Below are 18,397 nucleotides of genomic sequence, written 5' to 3' on the forward strand. Positions count from 1 at the left end.
GAAGAACTTCTTCCCAGTGAGGGTGAGGGAGCCCTGGGACAGGCTGCCCAGGGGGTGTGGAGTCTCCTTCTCTGGAGAGATTCCAGCCCCGTCTGGACACCGCCCTGTGTGCCCTGTCCTAGGGACCCTGCTTGGGCAGGGGGCTGGACCCCATGGGCTCTGGAGGTCCCTTCCAACCCCTACAATTCTGTGATTCCATAACAGGCAAGGTGCTCATGCCAGAAATTGAATCTACTCTTATTAGAGCCTGGAGAGATCCTCTGCGAGCTGCTGAACGCTGCAGGGTGCAGGAAGGTTGCATCCAACCCTTCTGCACCAACAGGTTCTGTCCATTTTTATGTGAAGCTACAATATTTTAGTCCTGTGAAGCTTTTCTAGCCATTCCTCTTGCCAAAACAGCCTGGGTACTGAGCGTCTTACTGAGGGGGAAGCAAGTAAGCAGGAGAAATATATGAGCAAATAAAACCACAGGCTAATTCAGGCCCCAAAGCAAAAGAAAACAGGGCATCAAAGAGTGTGACCAACTAATAATGGAGAAGGTAATTTTTTCAAGCTCAAAGGAAAACCAAAAAGTAACTTGAAATCAAGCAGCACAGCCCCCACACAAGTACTATGCTCACAATAGTTTTTGCTTGATGCTATTTCATATGATGAATGAGAAAAAGGTAAATTGATTTCCTGTTGTTGCTTTTCACTGGAGCAGACTGGGAAAGGTGGGCTTGGCCAGACTGTGGGATGCCTCACACACAGCAATGCTGCTCAGACTGTGGAGAATCGATCCATCAGCAGCCTCCCTAAATGATTCTGATTGCATTTTGAAATGGAAATTTTCATTTCATGTAGCTATTCATTGAAGTCAGATGCTTCCTATAGCAGACTGCCACAGGTGAAAGGAGGGCAGGAGCCTAAATTTGACGGAGATGCTTGGGTAAGAACATCCTCCTGCCTGTAAAACACTGACCACCACATCCTGCACTTGGGATACCAAGCTGCTGAAATCCTGCTTCAGTGAGTGCTGGGCACACCCACCTTCTGCTGCAGTTTGATTTTGTATATTACTTTCTAAACTTACAGAAGGAGCTAACCTAGCAAGTATTTATGCATTGATCTTGTGTTTCATATTCAAGATGTGATTTCTGAGGCACTTCCATTTGGAAAGAGGCTCCTTTGACAGAATATCCTTCCAAATGAGGTTATTTCAGAAGGTCAGGCAAGAAATCAATAGTATTTTGAATGCATTGAATGTATTGCTGGGTAATTCTGCTGCTGAGGGACACAGGACAGTCAGGGGCAAAGGGGAGGTGTCTATTTAGACAAAACAATAGAAGCATCACGTTATAGGGTTTATTTACAGGGGATACAGGAAGGATCTATGGGGGGGTTGCTAAAAAAGAAGTGATATATAAATGTTTTAGAATGGGAAAGAAATTAAAGTCATCTCATTTATCAAACAGAGAATGAAAGACATGGACACAGGCAGGTTATAAAGCCCCAGCACCCCCCAACACCAGCAGCAGACCGACCGTCTCCATAGCAATCGCGCTGCGCTGAGAAGGGAAACGCTCCCTGTCCCCAAGTCTCCAGGGAAAAGAGACAGAAAGAGATGGAGGCAAGTGTGAGGGAAGGATCTCATCTGAAACGTGAGCAAACAGCACAGGAGGCTGAAAGGGGAAGTAGTTTCTGGCACCCATAAAGGTCAGGTGTTACCTTTTAAGCAGTGGTTTCACTTGGGATGTTCCAAACCAGGCTTGACAGCACACAACAAATGGTGACTAATAATTAAATCACAGGTTTCCTCTCTTTAGATGCTGGGGAAGAACTGTCCCTGAAGGGCATGGAGTGATAGGATGAAGGGTGATGGGTTTAAACTAGAAAAGGGGAGATTTAGGTGGGGTATTAGGAAAATGGTCTTCACTCTGAGGGTGGTGGGTCACTGGCACAGGTTGCCCAGAGAGGTGGTGGAGGCTCCATCCCTGGAGACATTCAAGGTCAGGTTTGATGGGGCTCTGAGTGACCTGCTCTAGTGAGTATGTCCCTGCTCACTGCAGGGGTGGGACTAGGTGGCCTTCAAAGGTCCCTTCCAACCAAACACATTCTGTGATTCTATGAAACCAGCGAAAGCCATTTACCAAAGGCACAAATTTAAATGCCAACCCTGGCATGAGAGCAGCTGTAGAGAATAGGAAGGCATCAATAGTTTTTAATAATGTCAGTAATACTAATGAAGAAAAGGTAAAATGTCATTATGGTGATTGTTTAACAAGGAGCTCTGCTCCTCAGGCACAAGGCTCAGTCCCATTATGCTTGAAGGTAACTAGATCTTGGGTTTTGTTTTTGTAATTGAGTTTAACATTAGAATAATTAGTCCTTTAGTACAATGATTAGCAGTGTTGTCTGATGAGAACAATCACCACTTGTCCCCTTTGGTGGCTTCATAGTGATATTTATGTTGAGAACAGCCAGTTTTGGGATGAGAAGCACTGGGGAGAGCTGTTTAGGTTGTAAGATGGAGCACAGGTTGGCAGTGGGGGCAGAATATTTCTATGCATACATACCAATTAAAGGAGGTTTATTTAATCTAGAATGCTGGCAAACAGCTGTAGCAAACCACCCTCTGATTGAAGAGCTTTTTCCTAATATCCAACCTAGATCTTCTCTGTTCTAGTTTAAACTCATCACCCCTCATCCTATCACTCCATGCCCTCAGGAACAGTTCTTCCCCAGCTTTCCTATAGGCACCTCTCAGGGACTGGAAGGTGCTATAAGGTCCAACTGGAGCCTTCTCCAAGCTGAACAAACCCAAATTTCTCAGCCTGGCTTCACAGCAGAGCTGCTCCAACCCTTGGATCACTTTTGTGGCCTCCTCTGGACACACTCCAGCAGCTCCATGTCCTTCTAGTGCTGAGGGCTCCAGAGCTGGATACTGCATCGCAGGTGAGGTCTCCCCAGAGCAGAGCAGAGCAGAGCAGAATCCCCTCTCTTAACCTGCTGGCCACACTTCTTTTGATGCAGTTTCCCTGGCTTTGCTTCTTCACCTTTCAGTTACTATCACAAAGTGTGAGCTACAACTCTGAACAGCAAACTTACCATCAGTGCAGCTTCTGACTGAAGGCAAGATTTAAACACACTTAAAAATACAAAGAGAGGTGCCCATTCCCATTTCCAGGCACATACCATTTCTCCATCTGTTCAGCTCCAGCTCCAGATGCTGGATAACATTCTTTAGACTCTTGTTTTTGTCTTTCTCCTTCTCATACTTCTTCTTCCATTCCTCTGCAGTCAGCTCCAGATTCACAGAGACCGTGTTCTTGATCGTCTTTGCTCTGCACAACAAAACCAGGTGTCAGTGGCTCTGCAACTGCCTCTTCCACACAACAGGAAGGACCCAGGAATCTTCCCCTAACACAAAGGGGAACCATGGAACATTTGCACTGTATTTCCTGAAGCACAATGCCACAGCTCCATTTGCTCTCAAGCCCTCAGAAGCATTACTGCCTGGAAGCAGTAATTTTTCTGTATGAAAATCCAGCAGCTGGTGACCAGGCAGGGATCTGCCTCTTCCATTACAGAATCCCAAGCTGGTAAGGGGTTGGCTGGCACCTCTGGAGATCACCCAGTCCAGCCCCTGCCAGAGCAGGGTCCCCTCGAGCAGGCTGCACAGGAACACGTCCAGGATCAAGGGGTTTGAATGTCCCCAGAGATGGAGACATCCCAACCTCTCTGGGCAGCCAGGCCCAGGGTTCTGCCACCCTCCCAGCAAAGAAGTTCCTCCTTATGGTTTGGTGGAACTTCCTCTGGTCCAGTTTGTGCCCATTGCCATTTGCCCTGTCCCTGGGCACCCCTGAACACAGACTGACCCATCCTCCTGAGCCCACCCCTCAAGGATTTATCAGCATTGAGAAGATCCCCTTCAGTCTTCTCTTCTCTGGGCTAGAGTCCCAAATCCCTCAGCCTCTCTTCCTAAGAGAGACATTCTAGAGCCCTCAGTACCTCCCTGCAAAGAGAGAAGTTCTGGAAACTGTGCTTAGATTTAGGGCAAGTCCTGTCATTACCACTCTGCTAGGTAACCCATCACCTTGCAGCTTCTCCTGGCCTGGGAGGACCATGTCAGAGGACCCCACACCAGCCTCTGACCACGACAATCCCTTAAACTCCACCAACAAAACTATTTCAAGCATCACAGCATGAAGGATGCCAACACAGCAAAGCAGAGACATGGCAACTTCTCCCTTCCTGGAAGATGATATTCAGATAGAGGTGTGGGGAAAGGAGGAGAACCTCTGGTCCCCACCATACATCTGGGCTACTTCTGGGCTGCAGAAGGCTCTCAGCAGGAAGGGAGCTGCACTCATGCCTGTGCCACTGTTACTGCCTCTCTAGGCAAAAACACCACCAGATGTAAACCCTTCTAAGAGCCACCCCCACTCTGGGACTGTGGAAGCACTGAGCTCCAGCTGAACCGAAACAATCGCGCTTGGAAACGCCAGGCCAGCAGAAAATAACCACCCAGCTCCTACTCCAGCAAATCCTCTTTAAATAGAAAGAGCAAACAAGTCAGGATGAATTAAGAAAGCTTCAGATCTCTGTCCTCAGCTGCTCGGACACTGAGTCCCTCCAAAAAATCCTGGTGTCACTGAATGAAACGATGGCTAAGTAAAGGAGAGGGACAATCTGTGGAAAAACTTCTTCCCAGTGAGGGTGAGGGAGTCTCCTTCTTTGGAGAGATTCCAGCCCTGCCTGGACACCAACCTGTGTGCCCTTTCCTAGGGACCCTGCTTGGGCAGGGGGTTGGACCCCAGGGGCTCTGGGGGTCCCTTCCAACCCCTACGATTCTGTGATTATGTGACAAGAGACAAACCTCCAACCTGTTTGTAAAGCACAAGGCTGACAGTGATGCAAGAAACTACTCCTACTCCTAGGAAATGGGAGTGGAGATCCATGGGCTACTTCTTCTTTGGGGAGAGCACGGGATATAAATATCTTCTCCACAGCTCCACTTCCTGATTCTAAAGCATCCAGTTGCTAAAAATCCCGACACTTTGTTTGGGCAGCAAGAACCTCAGACTCCAAACAGCAATCCAGAGATTTGTGCTGTGGGGCAAGCAGGAGTTTTATTACCTTAGAAACATTTTTAAATACCCCCATACCATTAAAACACATGGGTGCCTAATGCTTGGCTTTTAGGTGTGGTCTCTGCCAAAAGCACAGCTCCAGTTTCCACTCACTTAACTGCACTAGAGGAAGAAAATGCCAGGTTATCATTACCCTAATGACAGATGAAGTACTTATGAGCAACTAAAATGAGGAAGGATATCAAATCACAAGAAAAGGTGGAGTGGAAAGAGGAGAACCTGGCTCAGTACTAACAGAGCAGCACGTGCGTGTGGTGATTAGTTAAGTGAAGGTGAATTTTACTCCTATCACTTATTTTACAGCCCTTTTCCATAAAACCCCATGAAGTTCCCTTTGGGGAGCTTTTCCTGCACACTGATATGGAAGCAAGAGGAAGGACACACCGTGGGAAAAGGGGAACAGAGGAACTGGTGCTTCCTGCAGCTACCCGGCTTGCAGCAGCGTGTCCCTCCCTCCTTCCCCACCTTGCCCAAATCCCAGCAGAAGAGGATGAGGACAAGTTAATTCTGGTTCTGCAGTGCCAGACAGGGAGTGTGCTGCAGAACCATCCTCCAGCCCTAACCCACAGTTCTCCGTTACAAGGGACGGTACCCAAAGCCTGTGCTTGCAACTCCTCTTATGTGATATTCTGAAGGCATCACCTTCCCTCCTCAAAATCCCAGGAAAGCTCACATTAAAGGATGGAAGCAGGGCAACAAAGGAAGATCCACCTTCCCTGGATGTGTTTAAAAAAAGGGTAGATGAGATGCTCAGGGATTTGGTTTAGCACAGGACAGGAACAGCTGGACTTGATGATCTTAAAGGTCTTTCCCAACCTTATAACTCTGTGATTCTCTGAAGAGAGGACTGGCAGATTGGTCTTTTATACACAACTTTACTTTCCCCATATGAAATACTCCTTAACAGTGTGAGCTTTGCTGCAAAAATTATCCCTAGTGGCAAACAAGTCCTTTTCAGACAAATTGATTGTATCACACAAACTGTTAAATAAAAATCTATTTCAAACCATCATAACTTGTGAGTATCTGTTCTGGCTGCTATCACTCAATTAAACCAACACGAGTCATCTTCCAAAGTATCAGAGCTCTCCTCAACCACAACAGAAGCAGCAATTCCACAATGAACCTGACCCTGCAAGCTTCCCCAGTGCATGCCACACAACTATCTCCAACAAATAAGGAAGAGAAATATTCTCCCTGAACACTTCCACACTTGTTTTAGCCCTGCTTCTTTCTGAGGACTTGTTCCAAAGTTGTTAAGATCCTTCAAACATAAAATTTATTGAAGATGTCGATGTGTGGAGTTCACACCATTTTTCTGAAGGGTTATAAAATATTTCTTACAACCATGGCAATAATCCCTGAGGTGCCATTCAAGGAGAAGACACATCTTAAAAGCATCAAGAGCACCATCAGATAAAACAACAGCCAACATTTCCCAGCGTGTCAGCCAACAGATAACTGCCCAATACTATTATCTTCCCCATAAAATTTTGAAGAACTACAATAATGCTTTGTACTTTCCTCAGGAAAAATTAGCAGAGATTCTAGTGCAGCTGCTGGCTGGCCAACATTAACATTGGTTTTTCTGGTACCACAGGGAATGAGGAGACAAGTTTGCTCAAGTTCTGCAGCACTCCAGCAACCACAGCCTCCACATTTTCCTACTCATCTCGCTCCCCTCAGCACAGCTGGCTCAGGAAGAACCTGAGGAAGAGCCATCCAGCTTGATGCTGAGCTGGACTCACCGCTGTCCAAACATCAGGGTGGACTTTGTTTCTGCTTCATTGAAGATGGAAGGAGAGCAGCATATCACAATGGTGGTTCTGCAGTTCCCACCAAGGGAATCCTGAAGTATTCGGGTCATTTTGCTGTCTCGATATGGAACGTGGGTTTTCTAAGCAGAACAGAAGACAGAGAGAAAACCAGGGGTGTAAAAGAGGTTTTAATAAAAAAACAGGGTGTTTTTTTTTTTAAACAATGATATCATAATGAGAGAGAACATGAGCTGACAATGACAGGTGTAATGGGCTTGAAGCACACAATCCTAGAGAGTAATTGTTTTGATTGTGCTAAGATTGGCTAATCACTCAAGTGAAATCACTGAGAATTAGTCCCTTATCTTGCACAGCCCAAGTGTCCCTGGTTTCTTGTTGGAAAGCTTAATATTTTCTTCTTTCTGACCTGAAATGTTAGCAGGGCAAAGAAACAGATAAAAAGCCATTCTCCAACAACACAAAACAGGATTACTTACAGTTCCTTCTGCCAAGGCAGATATCACGTTGCCTAAAGCAGACAAAGACTTATTGATATTTTTAGCTTCATCCAGCACAGCGCCCTCTGCTCCCGTTTTGCTGACCTGCCAAAGAGAGCAGGCAACAGTCAGGCTCAGCTACCAGCAAACACAGCCCTGACACAGACACTGTGACTGTTAAAGATGCTCTTGGAAGACAAACAAAGGAAGCTTGTCCTCAGCATGAAGAGGGAGAATTTTAGCCTGGAATACTTCCATCTTCCTTCCAGTGTAGCAGCAAGTTGACCCTTAGTTCAGGGAAAAGCTGTCAGTCTGTGCTCTCCTGAGAAGACCTGGGGACCACTTCCAAGACCAGACTGTCTGTATGGATAGGGAAAACCACGGGTACATTCCCAGGGCACAGCCACCAAACGAGTACCATGGCTTTGGATTTCACTTGCATGGGCTGAGAACAGCAGGACACAAGAAGGGTGATCTCACTCATCCCAAATGCAAGGTTTACTGATCCACAAACTGGATTCTGGGGTGTCCCAGAAGCTTGGTTGATCTGGGACCAGCACTCCTCCAGCCACAGCAGCACAGGTTTATGGCCTTTTCTCAGAAAAGTAGGATAAAGCTGTTTATTTTTCTCTACATTAAAACTACAGCATCTGTGCTTTCCTCTAAAAATGCCATGTGACATCAATGGAAACATCACTGTATCTTTTCAGAAGACCATGGAAACCCTTATTTCAGGTTTTCTGTACAGTGTCCAAACAAGGGTAACAACCCATGACCTTCAGAGGAGAGCAGAGCCTGACCAGGCACTCCTTTCTGAAGCACCACTAAGAGTTTTTAATTTAACATTTAGTATTACATGCACTAAGAGATGTTAATGCGACCAATGACTCTGGTGAATGGCTGCAGCAGTGTGCCACTGGGTTATCAACAAGCAGCCCCAAAGCTGCCCAGCCTATCAAACAAAACCTTGTGTTTTACTTCTCATTTTCAAAAGGAACTAGAAATCAGTGGCCACATTAAGACATGCTGCTTCAGCATGACTAATTACTTTGACACAGCCAGTTGTTAACAGGGACCCAGCTTGAATAAAGAATTCCTCAGCATTGAAAAATGATGAGGTTTATATTTTATTAATTTCATTTAAACAAGTTTGGACACTCCAGGACTGGGAAACAATGACATTCTTCCACTGCACAGCTGCTCTAGACACTGGCTCTTGTGGTAACCAGATACTGGCTCTTTCCTGGTTAGCATTTTCCTCTACTGGAACACAGAAATAGTCACCACAGTCGAGGGGGTCATTCAGAGAGCTTCAAAGAGACTTCAGCTGCATCACTGCACCAACTGTGGTGATTTCATTATCTAATGTGGGAAAGAATTACAGAAAACCTAGAAAGAGGGCATGCCTGAATGCAGACAAATGAAAAGATCAAGCTAATTTTACAAGCTCATAAAAACTATGTTCAAATGCTGATAACTAAATGCAGAGCTACACAGAACCACCTTGGTTTGGTTCCCTTCATTCTAAATGAGACACAGTGCAGAGGTTTGGGGTTTGCATTTCATACCAATACCTGGTTCTGAGCTGTTCCTTTTCTCCACCCCACATTAACACAGGCAGACAGACAACTGCCATACTACTGACTACATCAGGCTTCTGTAAAACTTGTGTATCTACACCCAGCTTCGTTTTGCACTGACACATGTTCACCTGAGTGGTTTAGAGATGCCAGCAATCTCCTTCTGCAGTTAAAAAGGAAAGATTACCTTCTCACTGCCAGCCAAATCTACCAGGTAAAGCTTTCCACTGAGCTTCTTCTCAGTCTCCACATTCTCTTGTTTGATATTAATGAGGAAGATACTGTGGCTCCTGGAGCTGTGTTCGTTCATATCTGCAATCACATTTGAAAAGCTTTGTTCAAATGACACTAGAACCAGGCAAGAAATGTTATTTCAATTCTAAATTCTAAATGTTATTATAATTCTAAAGCATGAGGTGAGTTACCAAGAGCCCAGGTGGACAGCAGTGTCTACACCAAGAGCTGCAAATAGATGACATCTTTGGAAAAGAAGTGCTTTCTATTAGTGTGAGGAGAAAGGCATGGGAAAGCTGAAGCAATGCAGGATTTACCAAAGCAAGGATGGAGAGACAGGGAAGAGAAAGAAATCACAGCATCATAAGAATAAATAAATAAATAAGACATAATATAAAATAAAATAAACCCCCACCCCACTCAGGAGGTAACCCTCAGTTACAAGCTGACAAGCTCATTGCTTGGATCAAAGACTCCTTACAGTATAAAATAGGAAACAACACATGTTTTGATGTTTTATGGAGCAGTGCTATGTAATGTCATGTATTAAATTCACGAGCTCTCAAAGCTGAACCAGTCAACAAACGTTTCTGCATAGAATCACAGAATCCCAGACTGGTCTGGGTTGGAAGGGACCCCAAGGATCACAGAGCTCCAACCCCCTGCCACAGGCAGGGACACCAACCTCCAGGCCTGGAGCTACACAAGGTTGCCCAGGGCCCCAGCCAACCTGGCCTTGAACACCCCCAGGGATGGGGCACCCACCCCCTCTCTGGGCAGCCTGTTCCAGTCCCTCACCACTCCCTCTGTAAAAAACTTCCCCCTAATATCTAATCTAAACCTTCATTCATTTAGCTTCACTCCAGCCCCCTTGTCCTGCCAGTCTCTGCCCTTTAACAAGCTGATTCCCCTCCTGTTCCTCTGCTCCCTTCAGGGACTGGAAGTCTGCAGTGAGGTCCCCCCACAGCCTTCTCTTCCCCAGGCTGACCCAGCCCAGCTCCCTCAGCCTCTCTCTATGGGGAGCTGCTCCAGCCCTCTGAGCATCTCAGTGGCTCCTCTGACCCCTCTCCACCAGCCCCACATCTTCCTTGTTTTGGGCCCCAGCTCTGGACACAGGACTCCAGCTGGGGAGGGCAGAGCAGAGAGGGACAATCCCCTCCCTGTCCCTGCTGCCACCCCTCTGCTGATGGAGCCCAGGATCCCATCACCCTTCCCAGCTGCAGGAGCCACTGCTGGCTCATGGGAAGTTTCTCATCCACCTTGACCCCCAGGTTCTTCTCAGCAGGGCTGCTCTCCACGAGCTCTTCTCCCAGGCTGTATCTATGGCTGGGATTCCTCCACCCCAAGTGCAACACCTCACACTTCCCAGTGTTGAACCTCATGCGGTTCACCCAGGCCCATTTGCTGCATCAGCAAAGTGGTTACAAAAGCACACTTCCACTAGTTTTAAAGCATTATAATTGGTGCCTCACTCCATTGCTCACGTTAGTCACTCAAAGTGATGCAGAACATCATTAGGAAGCTGCCACCACCCACACTTTACAGCCAGATCAAAGCCCCCCAGACACTCACTTGTAACGGCTACGTGTCGGTTGGCTTTCCCTTCATCGATGACATCCAGAACTTCTTCAGGACTAGATACAAACCTTTCTGTACAACCCTAGAAACACACAAGTTGAAAGCAGGGAAGTTTAGGATGATCTCCTCGCACTCCAAATGCCGCCAGGAAGAATATTTAGTGCTGATGAATGAAATAATTAGAAGAGCCATCAACATCCAACGCGCTCATTAGCGAGGCAGTGGACTGGAGGAGTGGCTTTGCATGACTTTCAGACCAGGGGATAACTTGAAAGCCCATTAAGGACTCAGTCAAACCCAAGCACACGTGGAATGATATATTTTTGTGAGTAATTTTGGTCAGATTATGTACCCAAATGAGCTTTTTTTCTCTCTCAAACTATAAGGTGAGATGCACAGTCCTTGATCTCAGCCTTAATGCAATATTACTGGTGGGATTATTTTATCCAGTTTATCCCCAGGGTGAGAATAACCACAACAATGGTATATGTATATTATTAAAGCTCACTACAAACATGTTACACTTAAGGGTAGGGCCCAGGAAGGCATAAAACAAATTCCTAAGCCAAAAAATCATTCTAGAATATTGTGAGATGACAGCATCTATGAAACAAAGTATTAAAGAACAGAAGTCTTCAAGATGCCCTCTCATACCTGATATGAAAAGGGAATAAGAATACTTAAAATTTAACACCACACTAAGAAAATATAAATGTTTAAAGCCAGGAAAATAAAGTAAACACGATTCTAGCCCATTAATATTTCAGGAAACTGTTTAAATCCAGGGACCAACACTACTTCAACCATTCAAGACCTTGATTGTTTCAGCAAATGCCCTGAAATACCCATGGAAATGTGCAACTAAATGCAAATGGGAGAAAGAAGGCAACACTGAGCATCAAATGTGTCTCTTACCTTAACGTAGGGGACCCTGTTTTTATCTTCATGTACAGCAAGGTTTGTCTTTGACACTGGGAAAAAAGGATGGGAGATCCTTAGGAATATTCCACAGGTAATAATTTGGCAGCCAGAGGCATGAGAGCCAAACACCAGGAATGCATTCAATTTGGGAATGAGAAGTGCAGCCACTTCCCACCCCCATGAACCACCAGTATTACTGTTCTGTAAAACTGGTTTCTTCTTCTGTCACTCTGGTCCCTGTTTGTTTAATTTTGTGGCACAAAAGCTTCTGTCCATTGCTTGGATGAATTCAACAAACACAGACCAAGCTGGATTTTGCCAAAGCAGCAGGAATTTCAAAAGCAATAGAAGAGCTCCCTGGAATTCCAAGCCCTCACAGCCACGTTCCTGGCCCTGTGTTACCATTAACATACATTCCTTTGTCTTCAGATTGATTCAGCACACAGGATTCACACTGTCATTAGATTTCACATCAGCTGTAAAAGAGACAGACCACTCCCAACAACCTCTACCTAACAGATGCAAAGCAAGGAGTAAGTTGAACCAAATATATCCTGAATGTAACAAAAGCAAAGCCTCAATGTTTTTAAATCACAGCTTTCCCTTAAGGATGTACATTGCCATTGAGGCTCAGACCTGCCTTGGGGTCTGTCACATCCTCTGCACACACTGATTTACACCCCAGCTACGTAGCAGTGAGGAGGTAGGTACAAACAGGTCAGGGATCAGATGACTTGAATGGTAAAATTCTCTTTCATAAACCCCATCAGGCAGTCTAAATTAAAATAATTCCCAAAGCAAGCACCCAATTCCCTTTAAGCACTGATCCAAAGCACTACACCAAGCCAAAACCCTCAGCCACATAAGAAAGGCAGAACTTACCATCAAGTAGGTCCCTTATTTTGTCCAAATATATCTCAAAGTAGGAAACCTAATTAAGTAATCATAAACATTACAGATTTAAACGTTGGGGATTTCAAAATCTCTGCACTTACATTTCCATAGCTGTCAAAATAAAAAGCACCCAACTAAAAATAAACCCCACCTCCCCCAGAGTTTGAGTTGCATCTTCCATGAGATGTTACTTGTGTTTTGGAGGATTCACAAGCTGTTGATCTTTCTCCATTTATGAAGGAATGTATAAAACCCCCTGACCTTCAGACAAATCTTTTTTCTTTACAGAGGCAAAAATGGACAAAAGTATTGAACAGAATCAGATGAGTTGATGAGAAGGGTGAAGTTTGCCAGCTGTGGGAGGTATATTGATATGCACTGGACCCTGGCAGGGTTCAAGTCCAGGTTGGATGGGGATTGGGGCACCCTGGGCTGGTGAGGGTGTCCCTGCCCATGGAAGGGGAGCACTAGGGGGCTCTGAGGGTCCTGCCCACCCACACCAGGCTGGGATAGTTGGGGTGTCCTCAGAAACCAGAAATAATTAAATTAAGGAGAGGCAGACTGAATGCCCTGGCAGGGGCTTGGACTTCATGATCTTCTGAGGTCCCTTCCAACCCCTGATGTTCTGAGACTCTCTAGCAAAAGGGTGCTTGAGCCCCAGAAGCACACAGACATGCTGGGGGCACAGTGCCCAGCTGCAGACTAAATAAACTTCACCCAGGGATTATTTACTAGAATCCCAGATGGCAAAATTCTATGTATCAGTGAACTCTAGCTACTGAGCAAGGTATGGCTTTCTAGCATGTGAAAAATAGATCATGTCTGGTTTTTTATGCTGAGTTGAACTTCTTATGTGACAACTGCTGTTAAATACACAGTTTGCTTCTGTGCATTCACTTCCCCTGTGTCCCAGCTGAAGCCATCCTCTGGACCAGCTCATTTCAACACTCCAGTTCACCCAGACTTAACTCACATGCTTTATATTACCCTATTAACACACTGCTGAGGGCCAGCACACACAGGAGACACCAAGTTCCCCTCCCTGTTCTAAACAGGTGTCTCAGGCTAGGCCAAAGGCAAGGTCCTGCACTTGGGTCAGGGCAATGCCAAGCTCAAATACAGACTGAGGGGATACTGGATGGAGAGCAGCCTTGAGGAGAAGGACTTTGGGTGCTGGGGTACAAAAAGCTCAACACGAGGCCAACAATGTGTGTTCACAGCCCAGAAAACCAACTGTGTCATGGGGGCATCACCAGCAGTGTGACCAGCAGGTCTAGGGGGAGGTTGTGCCCCTCTGTTCTCTTCTGGGGACACCCCCCTGCAGTGCTGCCTCCAGCTCGGGGGTCCCCAGGACAAGGAGGACATGGAGCTGTTGGAGCGAGTCCAGAGGAGATGATCCGAGTGCTGGAGCCCCTCTGCTCTGGAGCCAGGCTGGGATAGTTGGGGTGGCTCAGCCTGGAAAAGGCTGTGGGGAGTTCTCCAACCCTTTCCAGTCCCTCAAGGGGCTCCAGCAGAGCTGGAGAGGGGCTGGTGCTCAGGGCAGGGAGGGCCAGGCCCAGGGGAACGGCCTTCAGCTGCCACATGGGGATGGAGAGGGGCTGGGAGGCAGAAATCCTTCCTGGGGAGGGGGGAGGCCCTGGCACAGGGTGCCCAGAGAAGCTGGGGCTGCCCCTGGATGCCTGATAGGGCTCAATGCCAGGTTGGATGGGGCTTTGAGCACCCTGGGCTGGGGGGGGTGGGGGCTGTCCCTGCCCATGACAGGGGGGACAATGGGGGGCTCTCAGGTCCCTTCCCACCCACACCAGGCTGGGACGCTGTGACTCTACTGAGGAAGGAGAGAAAAAAGAAAACTCTATTAATTTTCCCCCTTAGCTGAGTTATTAAGAGAGTGTGACAGGCTGGTTAAACCCTCACTCACAGTGACAGAGCAGGCATTTCTCTCCACGACAGCTCCCTGTCTCATCACTCACTCATTCATCCCTATTTAGGCAGCTTTTCTGTTAAGATATTCATAAATGTCAACTCTGAGAGGAAACCACTGACACAACTCAGCGCTGGCAGAATGTGATTTATACACTGATAATCCTCTGCAGGGATGGGGATTTATTATGCCTTGTACAAGGGGGTCCTCATCTGTTGGTATCCAAGTGCTCTTCTACAGGCCAGCAAGAGCCACTGGAGTACTTTACAGATGATTAAAAGATGTGTAGGCATTTCTGTGAAAATTCAGAGGTGTCTCTCCTGAAGGACCCCAGTATTTTAAAATTCAAGTACTATTTTTAGATAGATTAAAATACTTAGATGGTTTATTTGTACTTTATATTTCTGCTTCTTCTGTCTGTGCTTTGTGAGCAGTCCCACAAACAGGCACTGCTAAGAGAAGGTACTTGATAGGAAATGACCTAGTCCTGCCAGAAGATCAGGAACAGATTCAGAGATCTAGATCAGGGATTAGAGAGCTGGAGCAGCTCTCCTATGGAGAGAGGCTGAGGGAGCTGGGCTGGGTCAGCCTGAAGAAGAGAAGGCTGTGGGGGGACCTCACTGCAGCCTCCCAGTCCCTGAAGGGAGCAGAGGAACAGGAGGGGAATCAGCTTGTTAAAGGGCAGAGACTGGCAGGACAAGGGGGCTGGAGTGAAGCTGGAGGAGGGAAGGGGGAGAGGAGAGATTGGGGGGAAGTTCTTTGCAGAGAGAGTGGTGAGGGGCTGAAACAGGCTGCCCAGAGAGGGCGTGGATGCCCCATCCCTGGGGTGTTCAAGGCCAGGTTGGCTGGGGCCCTGGGCAACCTTGTGTAGCTCCAGGCCTGGAGGTTGGTGTCCCTGCCTGTGGCAGGTTGGTTGGAGCTCTGTGACCCTTGGGGTCCCTTCCAACCCAGACTATTCTATGATTCTATGATCTATTTTCTGTGTCCTGGGGGAAGGATGACACAGAGGAGCACACATTTCTCCTGCAAACCACAGGGCCACTTTACTGATGTCTGCTTAGAAGGAAACTGTAACCTGACTGACCAATTCCCTGCCAAAGCTGAGAGCTCTGCAGGGGATCGGATGGACAGGAGGAATTAAAGGTCCCTCAAAAATATATGAGGAATCAGATTGTTGGAATCATGACAGGGCCACAGAAAAACATAGTAGCTGGACAGACTCAGACAGTCTGTCATCTCAAGGAACCCATACATAGGTGTCTGAGTTAAAAATGACTTCTAACCATCCTTCTGTAACTTGCCCCAAGCCAACTGTTCTCCATTTCAAACCCATGTGCTGTGGAGAACTGTTTATGTCACTGAAGTGGGAATAACATATTGTCTCAGACATCACACAGATCAATGGTACTTGTGGTCAGGACTAGAGGGGCTGAGGTACAGCCTTTCATGGCACCACAGAATCACTTAGGTTGGAAGACACCTTGAAGATCATTGAGTCCAACCACAGCCTGACCCTGCCTAGTGCAGCTCTAGGAGTGGCAGTGAAATAAGTGTGATCCTTCTTACCAAGCTGGCCAGCCTCTCACTGTGACCAACGAACCAGCAGCCTGAGCTGAAAACACACTCAGAAAAACATCTGTCAAGAGCTCCTAAGTACTGGAGTACTTCTAGTAAATGTTCTCAGAAATGGGGTTCTGAGTTAGAAAAGGGGAGAAAGGGCAAATCCTGCAGTGCAACGTTGCAACAGGAATCCAGATTTCCCACCCAGAGCAACAGGAATCCAGATTTCCCACCCAGCACAACTTCCTTCCTTCCAACCCCATTACACAACCCATCATCCTGCATTTACCTTGATGTGAAACTCCAGGTTTTCATCCATGGAGTAGATGTGATCAAAGATGTCATGTGCAATTCTTGGAATGATTCCCATGAGCTGAGGGTCATGCAGCTTCCCCTGTGGACACAAGAGCCACGTGTTACTTGGAACAAGACTTGCTCAGGCACAGGAGAGGTGCAAAGCTCTGTCCAAACACACCTCCCCTCCCTGCTCTGCCCTCAGGAGGCCCCAGCTGGAGTCCTGTGTCCAGAGCTGGGGCCCAGCACAAGGAAGATGTGGGGCTGTTGGAGAGGGGTCAGAGGAGCCACGGGGATGCTCAGAGGGCTGGAGCAGCTCCCCATGGAGAGAGGCTGAGGGAGCTGGGCTGGGTCAGCCTGGAGAAGAGAAGGCTGTGGGGGGACCTCACTGCAGCCTCCCCGTCCCTGAAGGGAGCAGAGGAACAGGAGGGGAATGGGCTTGTTATAGGGCAGAGACTGGCAGGACAAGGGGGATGGAGTGAAGCTGGAGGAGGGAAGGTTTAGATTAGATATTAAGGGGAAGTTCTTTGCAGAGAGAGTGGTGAGGGGCTGGAACAGGCTGCCCAGAGAGGGGGTGGGTGCCCCATCCCTGGGGGTGTTCAAGGCCAGGTTGGCTGGGGCCCTGGGCAACCTTGTGTAGCTCCAGGCCTGGAGGTTGGTGTCCCTGCCTGTGGCAGGGGGTTGGAGCTCTGTGATCCTTGGGGTCCTTTCCAACCCAGACCAGTCTATGATTCCTCCCACAGGCCCCTATGAACACATCTCTGGGGGTGGTTGGTTTGATGTAAGCACACGGAAGAGGTGGCAGAACAACGTGTTAGTGCTCCTCACCCCATGGAGCACCTATTAGTTTTGTCAGCTCCTGCCACATGCCAAGTGTGCTGTCCTGCCACTCTTTACACTGACACTCTCCCATGGAAGGTAGACAAATAAACACAAACAAACATACAAATTACCTCCCAGTTCTCCCAGTCAAACCAGATATTTGGAAACATGTCAGAAACCAGAAGTATTAAAGCATTTTTGTTTCTCTTCCACCACTATGGTAGAAGGCTGAAGGGAAATCTGGGTTGTGGGGATTTGGGGATTAGAGTAATATATTCTGATCTGAGCTTGCTGGGCCTGTTGCCAGAGAACCATGCCTTACAAACACTACTGCTTTCCATGTTAATTTGCACAAGCACCTTCCTCTGGTCTTTCAAGAACTGAATATTAAATAAAACCCAACAATTTCCCTGGCTGCATGGCTCCTTTCAGTCACATTGTTCTTCTTGAACACCCCAGGCAGGTATAGAAAAGCCAACACCCCCTGAACACTGAACAGAAATACAAACTCCAAATAAAACCCTTTTCTCACCACACTGTATGCTGTATTGTTATTACCAAATGCTTCAGGAAACTGCTCAAATCTGCAGTAACAAGTCTGTAGTCATAAGGCTCCATCAGAATGCAGCATCTCAAAACTCATGCTATACCTTTTGAATATATCTTTGCCCAAATACTACTGCCCAGAGCAGCACAATAAAACATCTTACTCCAAATACTGGCAGGGATTTGGGATTTTCATTTTTTCTTTTCCTAAATATAGCAGGGTAATCATACAATTCCAGATTTGGTCTGTGATTGCTGACAATTACTAAACACCAGCAAATTTCAGCAAAGTAATGAGAAAATCATCCAGGCACACATGTGTTTCCCAATAGTACGTGTGTTTGTGAAGGACTGGTGAGTCACATTGACCTGTTTTCCAAGTTCCTCAGCCTTTATCAGTATCCTCATGCTCCTTCTAGACATCCCTTCCCTTTGTGTGGTGAGGTGACAGCCAACCTCTCCTCATCAGCCAAGGCTGCAGGAAATTTAGCATGAAGAGCTGACACAACCTCTCCCTCCAGCTCAAAGCTTGTCTTTAAAGCAGTTACTAGGTTTCTGTCCTTGAACTGCACGTCTGAGGGGGGAAAAGGAGGGGTGGAAGAGGTAAATCAGTCACATTGCTGACTGCCTTCCCTATAAAGCAGCAGTCAGCTGTATCTAA

The 18,397-nt window shown here is 47.0% G+C and overlaps 1 protein-coding gene across 1 annotated transcript in view; it reads right to left on the reverse strand.

Moving 5' to 3' along the window:
* KIF5C (kinesin family member 5C) overlaps nucleotides 1–18,397 on the reverse strand; it is a gene marked incomplete at both ends in the record, with an annotated part of 71,794 nt that overhangs the window by 24,309 nt on the left and 29,088 nt on the right. Inside the window, 8 exons of the mRNA XM_084265401.1 lie at nucleotides 3,175–3,323; nucleotides 6,881–7,029; nucleotides 7,387–7,491; nucleotides 9,154–9,278; nucleotides 10,773–10,860; nucleotides 11,694–11,749; nucleotides 12,582–12,630; nucleotides 16,364–16,468. Of these exons, the coding sequence (XP_084121527.1) occupies nucleotides 3,175–3,323; nucleotides 6,881–7,029; nucleotides 7,387–7,491; nucleotides 9,154–9,278; nucleotides 10,773–10,860; nucleotides 11,694–11,749; nucleotides 12,582–12,630; nucleotides 16,364–16,468 (826 nt within the window). The remainder of the gene's footprint in view (nucleotides 1–3,174; nucleotides 3,324–6,880; nucleotides 7,030–7,386; nucleotides 7,492–9,153; nucleotides 9,279–10,772; nucleotides 10,861–11,693; nucleotides 11,750–12,581; nucleotides 12,631–16,363; nucleotides 16,469–18,397) is intronic.

Source organism: Gallinula chloropus (genome assembly GCF_964237585.1).
Source record: "Gallinula chloropus genome assembly, chromosome: 5".
In the NCBI taxonomy this organism is placed as follows: Eukaryota; Metazoa; Chordata; class Aves; order Gruiformes; family Rallidae; genus Gallinula; species Gallinula chloropus.